The 17,389-nt window shown below is 49.2% G+C and overlaps 1 protein-coding gene across 2 annotated transcripts in view; it reads left to right on the top strand.

Annotated features, from left to right (window-relative positions):
- Window positions 1-14,061: 14,061 nt before the first annotated feature.
- The window catches only part of NDRG4 (NDRG family member 4), a 48,467-nt gene continuing 45,139 nt past the window's right edge, over window positions 14,062-17,389 (top strand). The window contains exon 1 of one of the 2 annotated variants that reach the window (XM_040329272.1): window positions 14,062-14,294. In XM_040329272.1, coding sequence (XP_040185206.1) covers window positions 14,258-14,294 — 37 coding nt within the window. In that variant the 5' untranslated portion in view covers window positions 14,062-14,257. The remainder of the gene's footprint in view (window positions 14,295-17,389) is intronic. The other variant, XM_040329275.1, reaches the window with a different exon arrangement.

Below are 17,389 nucleotides of genomic sequence, written 5' to 3'. Positions count from 1 at the left end.
GGGGGGAAAAAGTATTTGATCCCCTGCTGATTTTGTACATTTACCCACTGACAAAAATGATCAGTCTATAATTTTAATTGTAGGTTTATTTTAACAGTGAGAGACAACAACAAAAATTCAGAAAAACGCATTTCAAAAAAGTTAAATTGATTTACATTTTAATGAGTGAAATAAGTATTTGATCCCCTATCAATCAGCAAGATTTCTGGCTCCCAGGTGTCTTTTATGCAGGTAACGAGCTGAGATTAGAAGCACTCTGTCTTAAAGGGTGTGCTCCTAATTTCAGCTTGTTACCTGTGTGAAAGACACCTCTCCACAGAAGCAATTAATCAGATTGCAATCTCTCCAACATGGTCAAGACCAAAGCTCTGTCCAAGGATGTCAGAAACAAGAGATTGCAGACCTACACAGGGCTGGAATAGGCTACAAGACCATTGCCACGCAGCTTGGTGAGAGGGTGACAAATGGAAGTAACACAAAATTACTGTCAATCTCCCTCGGTCTGAGGCTCCATGCAAGATCTCACCTCGTGGAGTTTCAATGATCATGAGAACGGTTTGGATTCGGCCCAGAACTACACGGGAGAATCTTGTCAATGTTCTCAATGCAGCTGGGACCATAGTCACCAAGAAAACAATCGGTAACGCACGACGCTGTGAAGGACTAAAAGCCTGTAGTGCCTGCAAGGTCCCCCTGCTCAAGAAATCACATGTTCATTAGCAAACTTCAGAAGGACCTGTACATCTAAATGATTCAGAGGAGAACTGGGTGAAAGTGTTGTGGTCAGATGAGACCAAAATCAAGCTCTTTGGCATCAACTCAACTCGCCGTGTTTGGAGGAGGAGGAATGCCGCCTATGACCCAACTACACCATGCCCTCTGTCAAACATGGAGGTGGAAACATTATGCTTTGGGGGGGGGGGGGGGGGTTCTGCTAAGGGGACAGGACAACTTCACTGCATCAAAGGGATGATGGACGGGGCCATGTTCCGTCAAATCTTGGGTGAAAACCTCCTTCCCTAAGCCAGGGCATTGAAAATGGGTATTCCAGCATGACAATGACCCAAAACACATGGCCAAGGCAACAAAGAAGTGGCTCAAGAAGAAGCACATTAAAGTCCTGAAGTGGCCTAGCCAGTCTCCAGACCTTAAAGCGGCTGTATACCCGCTGAGATTTTTTTGGTCCACCTGTAAGGCAAAAGGCATAATGAGCTAGTATGCACCACATACTAGCTCATTATGAAATACTTACCTTAGAACGAGGCGTCGGTATCTCAGCTGGCCCACGCCGAGGGAGATGACATTTTGCCTCTGCGTGCCTTCCAGGTATCAGGGCTCCAGCGCTGCGAGTAGCTGGAACCACAATGATGTCACTCCCGCGCATGCTTGCGGGAGACTTCTTTCCGACAAGGTCCGGCATCTGCTGGGCTTTCAGCCCAGAATCCCCAATGCGCATGCGCTGATGAAGTCGGCGGCGCATTGCAAGGGGAATATCTCCTAAACCGTACAGGTTTAGGAGATATTCTTTTTACCTACAGGTAAGCCTTATTATAGGCTTACCTGTAGGTAAAAGTAAAATTACTATACAACCACTTTAACCCCAAAATATGTGGACGGAGCTGAAGGTTCAAGATTCCAAACGTCAGCCTCAAAACCTTAATGACTTGGAGAGGTTTTGCAAAGATCAGTGGGAAAAAAATTCCTCCCGAAATGTATGCAAACCTGGTGGCCAACTACAAGAAACGTCTGACCTCTGATTGCCAAGGGTTTTAGTGTAAATAACCTTGCGCTGCCAATATACAGATTAGCTGCTAGCACGACTGATTGAAAAAAAGCTAAAAAAAACAAGTGGATATATTATGTGTAGCGCTTATACAAAATGAGAAATAAAACCCAATTGATATATGATGATTAGTGGATATACCACTAAAAAGTGACGTGCTCACTGTGCCAATAACAATAATTGCGACATTAAATTCATACGAAATTAAGTGTTAAAAAACTCCATGGATAAATAACTACAAGGTCCACCAAGTGCCGATAAGGTGACTGAGAAGAAAGAACATCAATAGCTTCCAAGTGACTCTTGTGGGCAAAAAATCGTGACACCTTATGTAGAATGTGCAGCCCCACCACCAGTAAAAGACTCAGGGGAGCTTACCAGAGGGAATGGACTCAGGGGAGCTTACGTCTCCGTGAGCCCAACAGGCATACCATATATACTCCAGTATAAGCCGAGTTTTTCAGCACATTTTTTGGTGCTGAAAATGCCCCCCTCGGCTTATACTCAAGTCATCTTTTTGCGCCTGATCTCCTGGACTTTGGGGACTCTGTACCGGCCGACTGTAGGGCCCTTGCACCCCGAACTTGGCACACTCTTCCTCTACAAGTGTGCAAAGTTTGTTGTTCGGGGGACCTACAGCCAGGGAGCACTGATTTTTCAAAGTCGGGCACCCCTTCCATAGACTCCCATGTTAAACGGTCATTTCTCCGGTCGCGGCTGGCCCGTAGGTCCCCGAAACTTGGCACACGTGTAGCCCCAGTTCTCCTCTACAAGTGTGCAAAGTTTGCTGTCTGGGGGACCTACGGTCAGGGAGCACCGATCTCTTATCCTCCAGACATCCGTGGGAACAGAAGCAATGAATCCACAAGGAAAATGATCTTGGGTACGTGATGTGAACTTGCCCCAAGTTTAAATCAATAGTATATAAGGAGATAAAAGAACAAGATGGCCACATCGTGTAATCTCGTTTTTAAAAGGTGAAACAAAATTTATTGCAGCTAATAAACTTGCATTTAGCTGGACTTTCAAGCACTTGTATAAAAATAAGGCGGCAGTGGAATCCTCCCGACGTGTTTCGTCTGGGTGTCCCTCTACAATTTATAAAAATACTGACCCCCATGATGAGAGTCCAGCTCACCGTGTCACGCCGGCATCCTAGTGGATCACTTCTGGTATACACAAAATGGTGGAACGGCATGCGCTCCACACCTCTAGCGTTCCAAGCCTCCCTATCGTGACGGATGTGTGATAAAACACGTGTGTTCCGCAGCCCAGCTTGGAACAACATGCCTTCAAAGACTGGTTCCAGGAAGAGACTCGGACGTTACTTCCTGTGCTGGTCAAGCCTCAATTTAGATGAACTATTTGCATTCCATACCGCTACATAGATTGCGGTGCTCTCATTACAATGATGGAAACAGGAATGAACTAGAATGTGTGTTATACCGCAAATGTACAAATGATCATTTTAATTCTTCTTCATTTGCGGTATAACAATCATTCTAGTTCATTCTCAGAACTGCAGCAGGAATCGGAAGGTTCCTGCCACTACAATGTGCCTGTGGTGTGAATGTAGCCTTCTATTTCCATTCTGACAGGGAACATTGGCATACAGGGCTGCTGCAGAATGGGCTCACTCACCTCATATGAATGGGAAGAGTCTAGTGGGCCCCTGGTTGTGCAGTACTGGGCCCCAGGTGTATAAGGTGCATCTTCTGTTTGTGTAAATCTGTTTACCGGGAGCCCTCTATTTTGCAGAGTTTAGGCCTCCTGATTATTGTGTTAGAATTGATAAACCAAGTGCCAGGAAATTTTTCAGGTCCAACAATAATCTTTCTTTTAATTATATGACCTGAAATCTGGGCATAGAACACAGAAGGATCAGCAGCAGCATTGTTGGCATTTCACGTCACTGGATCACACTATTTCATATTCCGAAGTGTTCCCCTAGAAATGATGAGATATTCTGAGACTGCTGCAAAGGAAGGAATAATGAGCCCCCACCCAGCCAATCTTTTCAGAGGAGACACTGGGGGTCCAGCTCCATTTTTTCATCATTCGGCCCCTTTCTGAATGTCAACAGAGCAGCCATGTTGTGTTCGGAGAGCACATACACAAGGCTCCATTATAATGAATGCTGCCTCTGCTGGGTTCATATGATTGCTGTCTATCATTAGTGGTCTGGCTGGGGGACTGCAGGGGGCTGGCTGTGTCTCCTGTACATCCTATATATATATAATGTATGTATCGAGCACATGGACAGGGATATGGAGCGCTGTTTTCCTGCACTGCTGGGGACTGCAGCCAATATCTGAAATGTGCAGAGCTGCAGGATGTGATTGATGGCATTCTGCCCCTCTTCCTGGAAGGCACGGGCTTGTACATTCAGTTGCAGCCTATATATAGAGAAGAATTACTGGGAGCAGATACAGAGAAGATAGCCTGATCTCAGTATGTAAAATAACACTTTATGGGTAGAGGAAATGTACTGAGTGTGGGGTGTATGGGCGAGATGGAGAACATAGCCTGAGCTCAGTATGTGAAATAACACATCATAGGTAGAGAAGTATTGGGGTGTTTGGGGGATATGGAGAACATAGCCTGAGCTCAGTGTGTGAAATAACACTATGGGTAGAGGAAACGTACTGGGTGTGGGGTATATAGGGGATATGGAGAGCATGGCCTGAGCTCAGTGTGTGAAATAACACTATGGGTAGAGGAAACGTACTGGGTGTGGGGTGTATAGGTGATATGGAGAACATAGCCTGAGCTCAGTGTGTGAAATAACACTATGGGTAGAGGAAACGTACTGGGTGTGGGGTGTATAGGGGGTATGGAGAACATAGCCTGAGCTCAGTGTGTGAAATAACACATCATAGGTAGAGAAGTATTGGGATTGGGGTGTATGGGGGATATGTAGAGCATAGCCTGAACTCAGTATGTGAAATAACGCATCATAGGTAGGGAGGAAATAATAGGATTGGGGTGTATGGGGAATTTGGTGAGCATAGTCGGAGCTCAGTACATGAGATAACACATCATATGTAAAGAAGTACTGGCAACAGGGTGTATGGGGTAGATAGAGTTATGCATGTGAAATAACACAAGACTCTACAAGACTCTGGTCCGGCCGCACCTGGAGTATGCTGTCCAGTTGTGGGCACCAGTCCTCAGGAAGGATGTACTGGAAATGGAGAGAGTACAAAGAAGGGCAACAAAGCTAATAAAGGGTCTGGAGGACATTAGTTATGAGGAAAGGTTGCAAGCACTGAACTTATTTTCTCTGGAGAAGAAATGCTTGAGAAGGGATATGATTTTAATTTACAAATATCATACTGGTGACCCCCCACAATAGGGATAAAACTTTTTTGCGGAAGGGAGTTTAACAAGACACGTGGCCACTCATTGAAATTTGAAGAAAAGAGGTTTAACCTTAAACTATGTAGAGGGTTCTTTACTGTAAGAGCTGCAAGGATGTGGAATTCCCTTCCACAAGTGGTGGTCTCAGCGGGGGGCATCGATGGTTTCAAGAAACTATTAGATAATCACCTGAACGACCACAACATACGGGGATATACAAGGTAATACTGACATATAATCACACACATAGGTTGGACTTGTCTTTTTTCAACCTCACCTACTATGTAACATACCCCCCTCAGCTCACTTCCTCAGTCTCCTTACATATCACTAACTTACTAACAGACATACCAGGCTGGAGGTCACAGCACTTCTTCAAACTCAATCTATCCAAAACCGAGCTCATCATTTTTCCTCCCCCACGTGCCCCTTCCCCTGATCTCTCTGTCAAGATTGATGGCACAACTATCAGCCTATCTCTAGGTGTAATCCCGGACTTTGATTTATCCTATTAGGCTCCACGTTCAATCACTGTCTAAATCTTCCCGCCTCAACCTCAGCAACATTGTTTTGCACAGAGTGGCCCCGAACATCCTCTTCTGGGGTCCCTCGGCGGCTCCTCCCCGCATTAGATAACCCCCTTGGAGAAGATCTCTCCCGAGGGTGATACCTTGCGGGCTCGCTCCCGAGTCAAACACTCAGCGTCCATAGACGCCGAGTGTATGAATCAGCCCAGCGTCCGCATCATTGGATATGATTGACAGCAGCAGCAGCCGATGGCTGCGCTGCTATCAATCTATCCAATCAATGCCAGGACTCCGTGGAAAAGAGGACACCGGGGGACACGCTCTACTGTCCACCCTGTTAAGGGGTGCCCCTACTGTCCACCCTGTTGTGGGGTTCATTCTACTTTCCACCCTGTTCTGCCCCCTTTTATTGTCCACCTTGTTCTGGGGTCCCCTCTACTTGTTCTGGGGTTTCCTTGGCTGCAACCCCCTGTTCTGGCCTCCCTCTGTCGTTTGCCCTTTTCTTGAGTCCGCTCTGCTGTCTACCTTATTCTTGAGTACCCCCTGTTGTCCAGTCTTTTTTTTGAGTTTCCTCTGCTGCCCATCCTGTTAAGGGGTCCCCTCTACTGTCTGCCCCGTTCTTGAGTCCCCTCTACTGTACATCATTTTAAATAGTCCCCTCTGCTGCCCACCCTGTTCTGGCCTCCCCCTACTGTCTGCCCTGTTCCTGAGTCCCCTCTGTTGTCTGCCCTGTTCCTGAGTCCCCTCTGTTGTCTGCCCTGTTCCTGAATCCCCTCTGTTGTCTGCCCTGTTCCTGAGTCCCCTCTGTTGTCTGCCCTGTTCCTGAGTCCCCTCTGTTGTCTGCCCTGTTCCTGAGTCCCCTCTGTTGTCTGCCCTGTTCCTGAGTCCCCTCTGTTGTCTGCCCTGTTCCTGAGTCCCCTCTGTTGTCTGCCCAGTTCTTGAGTCCCCTCTGTTGTCTGCCCAGTTCTTGAGTCCCCTCTGTTGTCTGCCCAGTTCTTGAGTCCCCTCTGTTGTCTGCCCAGTTCTTGAGTCCCCTCTGTTGTCTGCCCAGTTCTCGAGTCCCCTCTGTTGTCTGCCCAGTTCTCGAGTCCCCTCTGTTGTCTGCCCTGTTCTCGAGTCCCCTCTGTTGTCTGCCCAGTTCTCGAGTCCCCTCTGTTGTCTGCCCTGTTCTCGAGTCCCCTCTGTTGTCTGCCCTGTTCTCGAGTCCCCTCTGTTGTCTGCCCAGTTTTTAAGTCCCCTTTACTTTCCACCCTGTTAAGGGTTTTCCTCTGCTGCCCCCCCCCCCCTCCCACTTTTGAGCTTTTCTCTGCTGCCCCCATACCCTCTCCCTGTTCTGGGTTCCCACTTCTGCCCTCCTGTTCTGGGCTCCCCTCTGCTGTCCTCACAAAGGCCCCTGTGAAGGATGTGGGAACGGATTGGCGGAGTTGTTCTGTGAATTCATTCTCGCTGTCTTATGACTTTTCATTCTCAGATCTGGTGTGTAGGTGTTGATGGCTCGTCAGCGTCCTCCTGACATTGCGCAGGCTTTATCAGCTCTTCACATATTTTCCCTGAGCTAATTGTCAGTGAGCCAAATAAAAAATCCAAACCAATGCGTCATCGTTATTCTGAGCGCACTCTGTTCAGTGCGCAATAAAAACTGTCAATATTGCCTCAGAGCAAATGGAAGTTTTCAGGCCTGCTTTGAATGGGGTTGTATATAGTGTAGCACTGACGCATCCCATTTCACTGCACACCTCAGTTTACAGTATGTCATTACACACCTCTAGTGTGGCCACATGATCTACTGCTGGTCCAGATCCCTCTTTTCCTGTGTATGAGGCCAGAAATATCAGCAGGATACAGATCTGATGCCTGACCCCTCCCTGCCATCAGTGAGAAAACAGATCAATAAACCCGCACATCACCAAAGAGATCAATACAACCACACACACTCTAGCATCACTGAACAATGAGGATCATAAAAATGAAGGAAAATCCTCGATCAGATTAAAACTTGAGTGGGAAGTGTATATGCAGTGCCCATTTTCAAGGGGGGGGGGGTTACATTAAAAAGAGGAGGAAGCAGGCCGTCTGTGGTTATTTTTGCCACTGTGGTTAAAGTCACTAAGCTAGTGCTGTTCTATGGTTGCAATATTGTAACTTTGTAGCAGGTCACAACAGCTAGGAACTGCATAGGCACCAGGATATACATAATTGTGTCATCTGTGAGCCAGCACACTTAGGTTATTTCTTGCTTCCCTAACAGCAGGTGCTCGCTTATCCACCTGCTCCAGTCCTATAGTGTCAGCGAGTCTTCGTTGTCCTCACAAACAACATTGGTCCTCTGCTCCTACATGACCATAGAAAAGGAGCAGCCTCTTGGCCCCAGGGACAGCGTTCCTGCACAGTGGACTTGGCCCCAGGGACAGTGCTCCCACACAGTGGACTCAGCTGCAAGGACAGCTCTCCTGCATAGTGTACTTGGCCCCAGGGATATCGCTTCTGCACTGTGTACTCAGACCCAAGGACAGCGCTCCTGAACAGCATACTCAGCCCTAGGGATTGTGCTCCTGCACAGTGTATTTGGCCCCAGGGACAGTACTCCTGCAGAGTGTACTTGGGCCCAGGGACAGCACTTCTGAATTGTATACTAGACCCTAGGGATAGTGCTTCTGCACAGCATACTTGATGCCCAAGAACTGTGCCCCTGCACAGTGGACTCGGCCCCAGGGACAGCGCTCCAACACAGTGGACTCTACCCCAGGGACAGCACTCCTGCACAGTGTACTTGGCTCCAGGGACAGCGCTCCTGCCCAGCATACCTAAACCTAAGGATCTTGCTGCTGAATTGTGTACTCGGCCCTAGGGATAGTGCTCCTGCACAGTGTACTTGGCCTCAGGGACAGTGTTTCTGCACAATGTATTCAGCCCCAGGGACAGCGCTCCCACACAGTGGACTCTACCCCAGGGACAGCACTCCTGCACAGTGTACTTGGCCCCAGGGACAGCACTCCTGCACAGTGTACTTGGCCCCAGGGACAGCACTCCTGCACAGTGTACTTGGCCCCAGGGACAGCACTCCTGCACAGTGTACTTGGCCCCAGGGACAGAACTCCTGCACAGTGTACTCAGCCCCAAGGACAGCGCTCCTGCCCAGCATACTCAAACCCAAGGATCTTGCTCCTGAATTGTGTACTCGGCTCCAGGGACAGCACTCCTGCACTGTGTACTTGGCCCCAGGGACAGCGCTCCTGCATAGTGTATTTGGGCCCAGGGACAGCACTCCAGCATAGTGTACTCGGCCCTAAAGACAGTGTTTCTAAACAGTGTACTCCTGAAATGTGCACTTGGCCCTAGGGATATTGCTCCTGCACAGTGTACTTGGCCTCAGGGACAGTGCTTCTGCACAATGTATTCGGCCCCAGGGACAGCGCTCCCACACAGTGGACTCAGCCCCAGGGACAGCACTCCTGCACAGTGTACTTGGCCCCAGGGTCAGCGCTCCTGCACAATGTAATTGGCCCAAGAACAGAGCTCCTTTATGGGTTACTGGGCCCCAGGGACAGCTGTCCTGATTTGTGTACTCTGCCCTAGGGATAGTGCTCCTGGACTGCACACTTTATTCCACGGACCAAAGACTTGAAATCAATGATGGGGAAGAATCTGGGTGTTCTGGTAGACCATAGACTTGAAATCAATGATGGGGAAGAATCTGGGGTTTCTGGTAGACCATAGACTTGAAATCAATGATGGGGAAGAATCTGGGGTTTCTGGTAGACCATAGACTTGAAATCAATGATGGGGAAGAATCTGGGGTTTCTGGTAGACCATAGACTTGAAATCAATGATGGGGAAGAATCTGGGGTTTCTGGTAGACCATAGACTTGAAATCAATGATGGGGAAGAATCTGGGGTTTCTGGTAGACCATAGACTTGAAATCAATGAAGTGGAGGAATCTGGGTGTTCTGGTAGACCATAGACTCGGAGTCAATGATGGAGAAGGATCTGGGTATTCTTGTAGATCATAAACTTGGAGTCAATGGTGGGGAAGGATCTACCCTAAATTATTCCAGGGAGGGGTGACTGGGACACCGGGGAGGGAGGCTGCATACTAATTGGCCCTAGAGAGAGGTGAGTGAAACACTGAGGAGGGAGGCTTCACCCTGAATGATGCCAGGGAGAGGTGAATGGCACAGTGGGGAAGGAGGTTCCACCCTGAGTTATACCAGGAATGGGTGAGTGGCACAGAGGGGAGGGAGGTTGCACCCTGGATGATGATAGGAAGGGGTGAGAAGCACAGTGGGGGGAGGTGTAGGTTCTACAGTGGGGAGGGATGAGTGACAAAGTGGGGAGGGAAGCTCCACTCTGAATGATGCCAGGAAGGGGTGAGTAGCACAGTGGGGAGGGGTGGATTTCACAGTGGAGATGGGAGGGTGGCTCAATTAAGAAGAATTGGTTGCAGAGTGGGGAGGGAGGCTCACCCTGAGTGATATCAAGGAGGGGCGAGTAGTACAGTGAAGAGTGAGGCTCCAGCCTGAATGCCAAGGAGGGGCGAGTGGCACATTGGAATGGGTGGCTCCACCCTGAATGATGCAAGGGAGGGAAGAGCTGAATGTCACAATGGGGAAAGAGGCTCCACCCTGAATGATGCCAGGGAGGTTGAGTGGCACAATGGGGAGGGAGGCTCCACATTAAAGTCTATAAATGATGCCAGCAAGGGTTGAGTGGCACAGTGGGAAGGGGAGTGGGGCAAATGCCAGTGTAGCAGTAAATTCTGTATGTACTTTCTTTGCAGCACAAACCAATTAATACCACAACTGTCGGGCACACACATCAATTAACCCCACAGCTGCTGGGGAGAAACCGAGCATGCCACACACAATTAACCCCACAATTGCAGGATAACTTTAGTATGTAACCAGCAAGCGCAATCTAAAGCAACATTTCACACAAAGAAGGAGGGATGTTTCATCCGATCCTCTCCCCCCTCTAGCAGCTTCCACTCCCCCCTACTGTATAATTGTATCTGCGTTAATTGCAGCTGGTAGTTTTGGGGGGTGGGGATTCCAATTCATTGTCTGACATTCTGAGATTTAATTTTTCTGGGGTGTCAGCGGAAGAGAGTGGGGGTCTATCAGTCTGGGGTGTCAGTGCTGTGGGGGTGGTGTCAATCTGGGGTTTCTAGTTGAGGCGGGTGAATATATATAATTTTAATGGTAGGTTTATTTTAACAGTGAGAGACAGAATAACAACAATAATATCCAGAAAAACGCGTTTCAAAAAAGGTATAAATTGATTTTAATTTTAATTAGTTAAATAAGTATTTACCCCTTTTCGCAAAATATGACTTAGTTCTTGGTGGCCAAACCATCACAGAGGCCAGACTTTTCTTATAGTTGGCCACCAGGTTTGCACACATCTCAGGAGGGATTTTGTCCCACTCCTCTTTGCAGATCCTCTCCAAGTCATTAAAGTGGATGTAAACTAGGGATCGACCGATATACATTTTTCGGTGCCGCTACGATACCGATATTTCGGCAACCTCTCAGGCCGATATATTCTGTATATTTAAAAAAAAAATTATACTTTTTTTTTAGCACTGGTATTGCTGTTACAAGGAGTGTATGGAGCCCCAGCCCGAGGGAGATTGACAGTTAGGCTTAATTTCCATGGACGTTTTTGGAGCCAATTTTCTGAGCGTTTTTTGCAGCTTAAAAACGGCTCTCCATGTTAGTCTATGGCCTCATGCCCACCATGACATTTTTGAGCTTTTTTTAAAGCTGCAAATTGAATTGAATTGAAAGTCGCAAGATTTTGCCCCGATTCCATGGACGCGATTTGAGGAGGGGATGCCTGTGTAAACTCGAGGTCTACGGACCTCAACTCGCATCAAAGTGACAGAGACTACTTTTAATTGGCACAAATATGAATGGTACTCATTGAAAATCATAGGGTACGACTTGTCAGCGACTTTGCAGTCCCAAGTCACAGGACAAAGTCGCACAAGTGTGAAGGGGGCCCTAGGCAGAGGTCAATCTGAAATGTCAGTGTTTGGGGGTAGGCGGTTGTCAGTGGTTAGGGGTAAGTGGGTGTCATTAAGAACATCACCCCATCACATCGACAAACTTAGGCTGCAATAAATGTGCAATGCGGTGAAGATCCACCTTCCGAAAATCAAAGGAAATACCCACTAATACTGAGATAATCAAATATACACTATATACAACTATACCAATCACGCTGAGGAGTTAAAATATCCACCAACCTCCAACTACTACTGACACCAGAGACTGACATCCGCCTACCCCCAAACACTGACACCCGCCTACCCCCAACCACTGACACCCGCCTACCCCCAACCACTGACACCCAAGACTGACATCCGCCTACCACCTACCACTGACACCCGCCTACCCCCAACCACTGACACCCGCCTACCCCCAACCACTGACACCCAAGACTGACATCCGCCTACCACCTACCACTGACACCCGCCTACCCCCAACCACTGACACCCGCCTACCCCCAACCACTGACATCCGCCTACCCCCAACCACTGACACCCAAGACTGACATCCGCCTACCCCCAACCACTGACACCCCAGACTAACATAAACCTACCCCCAACCACTGACACCCCAGACTAACATAAACCTACCCCCAACCACTGACATCCGCCTACCCCCAACCACTGACACCCGCCTACCCCCAACCACTGACACCCGCCTACCCCCAACCACTGACACCCGCCTACCCCCAACCACTGACACCCCAGACTAACATAAACCTACCCCCAACCACTGACACCCCAGACTAACATAAACCTACCCCCAACCACTGACACCCCAGACTAACATAAACCTACCCCCAACCACTGACACCTGCCTACCCCCAACCACTGACACCCCAGACTGACATTCACCTACCCTCAACCACTGACACTCGCCTACCCCCAACCACTGACATCCTAGACTAACATAAACCTGCCCCCAACCACTGACATCCGCCTACCCCCAACCACTGACACCCGCCTACCCCCAACCACTGACACCCGCCTACCCCCAACCACTGATGCCCGCTTACTCATAACGACTGACACCCTCCTACCCCCATCCACTGATACCTGCCTATCCCTAACCACTGACACCGGCCTACCAGTGGCGGTGTGTCCATAAAGGGCCGCCCCCTCTCTCCTGCCACCTGTCTATCACCATAGCTAGATTCATGCATTGCATGAATCTAGCTATAGTCGCCGCTGCCACCCCTTTTTCAGGTGCTGGGAGCCTGAATTACAGCGGGAGGGTATTTTTTGGAAGCACCTGATTAGAGCCTTAGACTCTAATAGGCATCCAAAAAGGTGAACAGCGAGCGCCATGCTAGACGTTTGCAGTTCACTTAGCTGGGTTAGGAAAGCAAATGAATATTCGCATACTAGCAGCAATTGATGGGCAAAGTAGCGGCAATTGATGGGCACAGTAGCGGCAATTGATGAGCATACTGGCAGCAATTGATGGGCACAGTAGCGGCCATTGATGAGCACACTGGCAGAAATTGATGGACACAGTAGCGGCCATTGATGGGCACAGTGGCAGCAATTGATGGGTACACTGGCAGAAATTGATGGGCACAGTAGCGGCAATTGATGGGCACACTGGCAGTAAGTGATGGGCACAGTGTCAGCAATAGGTAGGTACTGTAGCTGCGTTTGATGGCACAATGGCGGCAATTTATGGGCACAGTGGCTGCGTTTGATGGGCATAGTGGCTGCAATTGATGTTTTTTTTTTTCAGTTTGTTTACGCCCCCCCCCCCCCCCCCAAATAAAAATATAAGCACCAGCGGCCACTGACATCCATCTACCCCTAACACCCCAGACAGAAACCTAACCACACCCCACCTACTTCCAACCACTTATACCCAAGACTAACACTTGCCTACCCCCCAAACTCTAACACTCCAGTGTGACACCCCAGATAGAAACGTACCTACCCCCAACCACTGACACTCCAGATTTCCAGATTAAAACCACTGACACCCACCTACCTCTAACCACTGACACTCAGCCCCAGCCACTGACACCCCAGAAAAAAAAAAACACTTCAATCTCATCAGAAGGTCAGAGAATCAATCGCACCTCCACACCGCGCCCCCCCCAACAACTCTCATGTGGAGTGATCGGAGATCCGACCATACAATGGGGGGTGTGGCGCCACATACGGTAGAGGGGGGAGAGGATCGGATGGAACATTCCTTCTCCTCCATGTGAATTCATAGTGAAGTTATGGAGCGGCTGTGGCGCTAATTGTGTGCAGTGTGCCCGGCTCCCTCCCCGGCACTTGTGGGGTTAATCGGTTTGCACCGCTCGCTCCGCTCCTTCCCCCAATACGTCATCATCACTGATGGCGAGGAGGATGTGAAGCGGCGCATGCGAAGGCGGCACAGCACGGGAGGTGCAGATTTCCCGGGATACACAATACTGCTACACCGGGCGGATCCCGCACACAACTGACAGCCGGCTCCGCCCTTCTCTGCACAGTGACGCAGCACTGATCAGCTGGCAGACGCGGCTCTGTGCCCGGAGACGGTGAGTGCTCTGCATTGTGCCATGAGACTGCTGCGGCACAAGATCCAGCTGTGGGCAGGTACCGGCGGGGGAGGGGGGCACTGCCAATATTGGGCATCACTGGGGCACTGCCAATACTAGACATCACTGGGGGCACTGCCAATATTGGGCATCACTGGGGGCACTGCCAATATTGGGCATCACTGGGGGCACTGCCAATATTGGGCATCACTGAGAGGGCACTGCCAGTACTGAGTATCAATGAGGGAGGGGGTACAGCCAATATTTGGCATCACTGGGGCACTGCCATTACTGGGCATCACTGGGGGCACTGCCAATACTGGGCATCAGGGGAAGGGGGAGGAAGCACTGTAATGGGGGGCATTATTGGGGGTACTGCCAGTCTGTGTGCCATTTATAAGATCTGCATACAAATTTGCATACCATCGATGAAGGGCACTACCAATCCTTATGTCAAGTATATGTATACACTGTGTGTCATGCTTGGTCTTTGTTCTGTATACACTGTGTGCCAGGCTTGGTCTCTATCTAGGCTCTGTATATACTGTGTACCAGGCTTGGTCTCTATCTAGGCTCTGTATACACTGTGTGCCAGGCTTGGTCTCTATCTAGGCTCTGTATATACTGTGTGCCTGGCTTGTTCTCTGTCTGGATTCTGTATACACTGTGTGCCAGGCTTGGTCTCTATCTAGGCTCTGTATATACTGTGTGCCAGGCTTGTTCTCTGTCTGGATTCTGTATACACTGTGTGCCAGGCTTGGTCTCTATCTAGGCTTTGTATACGCTGTGTGCCAAGCCTGGATTTTATCTGGGCTCTTTATACACTGTAAAAATTGGAGGAAAGCCCATAGGAGTTCAAAGAGGGAGGAGGGGAATAATTGACCCAGCACCCGGGCTCCTCTGGCACGTATCGTCTTTTATATTGAGTCCCTCTTTATACACTGTGCCAGGCTTGATCCCTATCTGGGTTCTGTATACATTGTGTTTGTGTGCCAGGCTTGGTCTGTGCAAGGGCTTTGTATATACTGTGTGCCAGGGCTTTGTATACACTGTGTGCCAGGCTTGGTCTCTACCTGGGCTTTGTATACACCATGTGCCAGGCTTGGTCTCTACCTGGGCTTTGTATACACTGTGTGCCAAGCTTGGTCTTTAGCTGGGCGGCAGTCGGCAGGTGTGAATGCATCTGCACACACAATGAGGCGCAGACTTTTGGAGGATGGCCTAGTAGTGTCAGGAAGGGCAGCAAAGAAGCCACTTATTTCTGGAAAAAACATCATGGACAGACTGATATTCTGCAAAAGGTACAGGGATTGGACTGCCGAGAACTGAGGTAAAGTCATTTTTCTTTGATGAATCTTCTTTCCGATTGTTCGGGGAATCCAGAAAAAACCTTGTCAGGAGGAAAAAAGGTGAGCTCTACCATCAGTCCTGTGTCATGCCAACAGTACATCCTGAGACCATTCATGTGTGGGGTTGCTTTTCAGCCAAGGGAGTGGGGAGCTTACTAACAATTTTGCCTGAGAACACAAAACCATGAATAAAGAATGGCACAAAAACATCCTCCGAGAGCAACTCCTCCCAACCATTCAAGAATAGTTTGGTGACGAACAATGCCTTTTCCAGCATGATGGAGCCCCTTGTCACCAAGGCAAAAGTGATAACTATGTGGCCTGGGGAACAAAACATCAACATTTTGGCCAGGAAACTCCCCAGACCTTAATCCCATTAAAGCGGTGGTTCACCCTCCATAGCAGCTTTTTAGCATAAAATTCGGCATAGTAGCGCGAGCTACAGTATGCCTGTCTTGATTTTTTTTTATCCCCGTACTCACAGTGCAATTGTACATTGAAGATTCCGTCTCCCCGCGGGGAATGGGCGTTCCTATCCAGACGGAGGATGATTGACGGCCGGCTCTGGCACGTCACGCTCCCGAAGACAGCCAGAGTAGGTCTCGGCTCTTCACGGCGCTATACGGCGCCTGCGCACAGACTATGCACAGGCGCCGTATAGCGCCGTGAAGAGCCAAGCCTATTTCGGCTATTTCCGGAGAAGCGTGACGTGCCAGAGCCGGCCGTCAATCATCCTCCGTCTGGATAGGAACGCCCATTCCCCGCGGGGAGACGGAATCTTCAAAGTAGGATTGCACTGTGAGTACGGGGATAAAAAAAACAATACAGGCATACTGTAGCTCGCGCTACTATGCCGAATTTTATGCTAGAAGAACATTTCTTTTTTTTTTTTTTTTTGTTTATAGGGTGAACCCCCGCTTTAAGAAAAAATCCCACAAATTCTAACAAACTCCAAGCACTGATTATGCAAGAATGGGCTGCCATCAGTCAGGACGTGGCCCAGAAGTTGATTGACAGCATGCCAGGGCAAATTGCTTGAAAAAGAAGGGTCAACACTACAAATATTGACTCTGCATAAACTTAATGTAATTGTCAATAAAAGCCTTTGACACATATGAAATGCTTGTAATAATACTTGAGTATACCATAGTTACAAAAAGATCTAAAAACGCTGAGGCCTCCTCCACACAGGCGGGCTCAGCGGGAGATCTCTCCGCTGAGCCGACGGATGACAAGTCCCTCTCTGCTCACTGAGCGGGGAGGGGCTTGTGCAGCGCCGCTGTCTCCTATGGAGTGATCTGATGAAAACGGACAGCAGTCCGTTTTCATCAGATCTCACCCGATCTGCCATTGACAGATGGGAACGTATCGCCATCCGTCTGATTTTGGCAGGTCGGATGTCAGTGGACATGTCTCCGCTGACATCTGACGCTCCATAGGACTGCATGGAGCGGCTGTTCAGGTCCGCCGGCAAAACTGACAGGCGGACCTGAACGGTCTGATTGTGTGAAAGGGGCCTTAAGCAGCAGACTTTGTGAAAATTATTATTTGTGTCATTATCAAAACTTTTGGCCACTGCTTTACATCAGCCTTTCGCTGAAGAGAGGGACCACCTGCCCCCAGCTCCCTGGAGCTCCGGAGTTGTTGCTGGTGCTGGACATAGGTTGGTAGCACTCTGCCCTGATGCCAGCGTTTCTGCTGGGGACCCCACATCATCCATTTTGGCTAACTGTTGGGGAGGGAGGCCTGCTTCCTTCATTCCCAGACTTTGGATCTGCTACTGAGGAGGGAGGACGACCACCTC

Source organism: Rana temporaria, chromosome 11, assembly GCF_905171775.1.
Source record: "Rana temporaria chromosome 11, aRanTem1.1, whole genome shotgun sequence".
In the NCBI taxonomy this organism is placed as follows: Eukaryota; Metazoa; Chordata; class Amphibia; order Anura; family Ranidae; genus Rana; species Rana temporaria.
Note: the sequence above shows the minus strand (reverse complement) of the source record. Positions and strands in the feature narration are given on the sequence as shown.